The sequence below is a fragment of the Pristiophorus japonicus genome, chromosome 3 (genome assembly GCF_044704955.1).
Source record: "Pristiophorus japonicus isolate sPriJap1 chromosome 3, sPriJap1.hap1, whole genome shotgun sequence".
NCBI classification, from domain to species: Eukaryota; Metazoa; Chordata; class Chondrichthyes; family Pristiophoridae; genus Pristiophorus; species Pristiophorus japonicus.
The window spans coordinates 174243825-174248659 of record NC_091979.1 but is presented as its reverse complement, the minus strand read 5'-3'; the positions used below and the strand labels follow the sequence as shown (position 1 = coordinate 174248659).

General features: G+C 39.7%; 1 protein-coding gene across 1 annotated transcript; it reads right to left on the bottom strand.

The window, feature by feature from the left end:
* Positions 1-323: 323 nt before the first annotated feature.
* LOC139259412 (secreted phosphoprotein 24-like) lies at positions 324-4596 on the bottom strand. Its single transcript, XM_070874874.1, has 8 exons — positions 4494-4596; positions 4248-4351; positions 3671-3799; positions 2823-2954; positions 1704-1748; positions 1007-1051; positions 679-723; positions 324-556 (listed from the first exon to the last, which is right to left on the bottom strand). Exons 1-8 carry the CDS (start codon positions 4543-4545, stop codon positions 524-526), a joined length of 585 nt encoding a protein of 194 aa, XP_070730975.1. The 5' UTR covers positions 4546-4596; the 3' UTR covers positions 324-523.
* Between the last annotated feature and the right edge of the window lie 239 nt (positions 4597-4835).

Below are 4835 nucleotides of genomic sequence, written 5' to 3'. Positions count from 1 at the left end.
ATTGTATTAAGTTCCTCCCCCCGTCCCCCCTATGCCCCCCCCCGCCCCACAGCCCCTTGACTATCCACTGTTGGAATATTGTTAGTGTCCTCTACCGTAAAGATGGATACAGTCCCACTTGCTCACCTTCAGATACCAGAATTCAAGCAGCAAAGCACCAGTTCACCAGCAGCTACCATAACAATTAGGAAACTTGTCACAAGTGTCTGACAAGTTGGTTTGAGTGCTGTGTCTGACTGAACTCCCATCTGATCAGTAAAATGAGAAACAACAATTGAAGAACATCAGGAAATATTCTATTCATTTCTTTATTTGATCCACAGAATACAAGACAACAATGCACAGCAAAGGTCAGAACATTTACAAACTATAGAATCTCTCAGTTACTGTAAAATGTACAATCAGGAACTCCAGGTCCCCCTTATATATGAACAAGTAAAGTACAATTGATCACATCTTCTAATCTGAATGAGGTCTTCTTGTGTTCACACTAGGCTCAGCCTTTCAGAAGTTTCATTCATGGTTAGTGTCGGGCTCTTGAATCCTCATTGTGTTCCTGGAGTGAACGGAATCAACAGAATTGTCATTTTCAGATGGATTGAGTTCTGTGTTTAATTGTTGTTGATAATCATGATCAAGAAGATAATTATCTGACACCAAGTCCCAGTTTATACTTACGTTTGAAGACTCCTCAACCGATAATTGTTTTGACTTGCTCTCCACCTACATTAAAATATGAACATTTATCTATTTAGTACAGGACATCAATGAGATATTTTGTAAATAATATTGAATTTAAGGATTATATTAAACCAAATATTTCACAGATTATTAAACTATAAATGAGAAATTGTTCACTCTTTAAATGTCTAGGCTCCAGGCATACATTTCATTGATTAAAAACACAGAGCTGCCTTAGACTCTATTCTGACACAGCTGAAATCCAGTTTTCAACAGTAGATTGTAGTTGATAATAATCTGAGTAAAAGATCCAGTTTATACTTACATTTGAAGACTCCTCGAGTGATGTTTCTTTTGACGTGCTTTTCACCTGAATTAAAATATTAATATTTATATGTTTAGCACAGGGGGGGATCAATGAGATATTTTGTAAATAATAAAAAATTAAATAAATTTACTAAATGAGGAAGTGTTAACTTTGGACATTTCAGAGTTGAGATTCAATGGCTCAGTGTTGGAGTAGAGAAATCTTCACCCAACATCGCATGTTCTGCAGTGCAGTAATCAATAAGGGCCTGGTACAGTGGGGCTGTGGGGCCAATGGTTAAACCAATGAAAGGTGAGATTATTCATCAAATGGTCTCTATTGTGTTTATTCTCTGGCCGATAAAAAGCTGATAATTATTTACGAAATGCTGAGAATGTAACAGACACTGCCCTCATGATGCCAGCACACGAACCTGTCCTAACACCGTGGGAATTCAGCTCACTTTGTCGTCAGTGAAAACAATCTCATCCACTCTACTTTCATCAGTTCAATAATCCTTTGGCACAGGCTGAAGAACATCCAAAAGGAATTGAGCACCAGTGCCCCTCCCCCAATGTCTCTGGGTGGACATTGCATTGAATAAAAGCACATTGCTGCCTCAGACTCCATTCTGACTCCGTTTCAACAGTTTATTGCTATCGATCATCATGAACAGGAGGCAATCATTTGACACAATGTTCTCATTTATACTTACATTTGAAGTCTCCTCAAGTGATATTTCCATTGACTTCTTTTTCACCTGGAATAAAATATTAATATTTAGATATTTAGGCATTTTGTAAATAGCTTCCAGTTTTAAAATCATCTCCACACTATATGAACAGGTAGTAATCGGGGGAATGATTAACGCATTGCTTTCACAGTTGAGATTTAATGGTTCGCTGTTGAGGTGATGAAGTCCTCACCGAACACTGGGATAATCTACAATGCAGCAATCAATCAATCCTTCCCTGGTACAGTGGGTGTGGAGCCAGCGGTTAAAGTATTAAAGTAATAAAGTGGACTCTATTGCCTTAACCATACAGAGTGAGCAGTGATTATTTTCTATGATAACATTTTAATATTTGGATATATTAGTTGGGAACACTTTGCTACTGAGATCAAACAGGTGCTGCTCTGATCTTCTTTCAATTTAGTGACTATCTCAATCAATGCTAGGTCAAAAGTATATCGATGCTGAAGAGCCCTTAGGCTCTTTCTTGCTTGAGATGGACATTGCCTAGCACTTCAGTCATATGAACGTTACTTGCCACTTAGCAAACCAAGCCTGAATGTCCTGATCAATTGCGTGACTGAGGAATTGTGAATGGAGCTAAACACTTTGGAACTTCAGGGAACAGACTGACTTTTGGCCTTCTGATGAAGAGTAGGTCATTGATGAAGCAGCTGAATGTAGTTGGGCCTAGGAGGTTGCCCTGAAGAACTCCTGCAACAATGTCCTGGGGCGAAGATAATTGGCCCCCAAAAACCACATCCATCTTCCTTTGTGCCAGGAATGACTTTAGCCAATTATGATTGTTTTACCCTGATCCACATTCTCTGTACTCATACCAGTGTGATCCTTACACAATTGAAGAGCTCTTCATTCAGGTCACTACACGACCCTGGCCACATCCCGCACTTCCACAAAATTACGACAATGAGGTTGAGAAAGGTGCAATATCAATGCAATCTTTCTTTTCCTGCTTCACACTGTTCTCCTCGGCAAGAGAGTGAAGATAGGAAATAAACAACACAAAGTCCTACAGGGGAGAAAATCCTGACCCAAAGTCCAGAAAGCCCATTGCCCTGAATTGTATAATTGTGAGGTTACCTCAATACTGTCTTCACTTGACTCTGATGAATCACTGTTGCTGTCAACTGTCTTCAAACCTCGACACTCCACATCGATATCAACGACCTTATCAGCAAAATATTCAACACGGCTTTTGCAAAGACCTTTTTCCTGTCAAAATAACATAGAATTTATTAAAATTATGGATGGCTCTAAGTTCAGCACTGACACAGAAAATCACTATGATATAACTCAGTACACATGGCCCTTTCAATGATATAACTGAGTACACACGTCCCTTTCTATGATATAACTCAGTAACCACGGACCTTTCTATGATATAACTCAGTACACATGGCCCTTTCTATGATATAACTCAGTACACACAGCCCTTTCTATGATATAACTCAGTACACATGGCCCTTTCTGTGATATAACGCAGTACACGTGGCCCTTTCTATGATATAACTCCATACACACGGCCCTTTCTATGATATAACTCAGTACACACGGTTCTTTCTATGATATAACTCAGTACATACGGCCCTTTCTATGATATAACTCAGTACACATGGCCCTTTCAATGATATAACTGAGTACACACGTCCCTTTCTATGATATAACTCAGTAACCACGGACCTTTCTATGATATAACTCAGTACACATGGCCCTTTCAATGATATAACTCAGTACACACGGCACTTTCTATGATACAACTCAGTACACATGGCCCTTTCTATGATATAACTCAGTACACATGGCCCTTTCTATGATACAACTCAGTACACATGGCCATTTCTGTGATATAACGCAATACACGTGGCCCTTTCTATGATATAACTCAGTACACATGGGGTTTCGATGCCACAATATAACTCAGGACTCACAGCAGTCTTTCTGGGGCGGAAGTGACAGCTGGGATCATCAAATTCCAGTCCAGAATTCTTGGAGCAGACGGTTTCTTTCACCGAAAATGTTAAATCCACCTTGTATGACAATTTGCCTGTGCGATAAATCTAATGAAAGGGAAACAGGTGATTAGTGTGTTACCATATCCAGTGTTCTTACTCTGGTCAGATAAAGCTCAGAACGCCATTTGTCCAAACACAAAATGGCCTCTTTAACCATCGCCGTGGAGATACTCAATGTGCTGGAACCTTTAATAATGGAAGTAAATTAACAAACAAGCAACTGACAATTGGAATTTGGACATACTTCATATGAAAATAAATCCCAAATCACAACCTTGGAGGAATTTCAAATTTCACTTAATAACGTTGCTCCAAATCAATTTTCCAAAATCAAAGACTGATTTGGGATTTAAATTCCTGAACTGAGATTTACCCATCATTGTGTGTGTAATATAATATTCTGCTCATGTTTAATAATCAGTGTCTAACTGCACTCAGTAATATTCTTGTTGACTTTAGACAGTGAAACACACTTAGACCAGGTCACACTTACATCCTTCACTCTTCTCCTGGTTATACCACAGAGATTGGTGGTCTCGGTGATTTCGTTCAGCTTTATAACTGACTCTCTCAGAGCATCCTTAGGGCTTGGTATTCCTGCAGAGAGAAAAGGAAAGTTGTACAAAACGCTCCATCATCCTTCAGTGAATTCTTTTGGAACATTGGTAAACTATCGCTGACTGAAGTTCATTGCCAATAAGTCGTTGCTTTATGAGGAGCCGCTCTCTCCAGTACGTACCTGAGCAGTGGAGGATCTGCACTGCAGCAATGGTGAGGAGAAAGGAGTTCATTCTGCCTCTTGTGTGATCAGCTGGCTGGTTTCTAAGAGTAAAGGAGCTGCTTCTCTCTCTTGCTCTGCCTTTCCCTTGCAGCGTTCAGTCTTTATATACAGCACCTCCACCACATTCAAACACTGACTCATATTTGCTCAGTGTGGAGATCCTGGGCACGGAAATCTGCTGACAAGTGGGTTCGAATGTGGGCAGAGCTTCCTCCAAATATCGTCATCAGGTTTAGATTTGGTGGCAAAAGTATGAGATCAGATATTATTCCTCAGAATATGGAATAATGAACGGATACA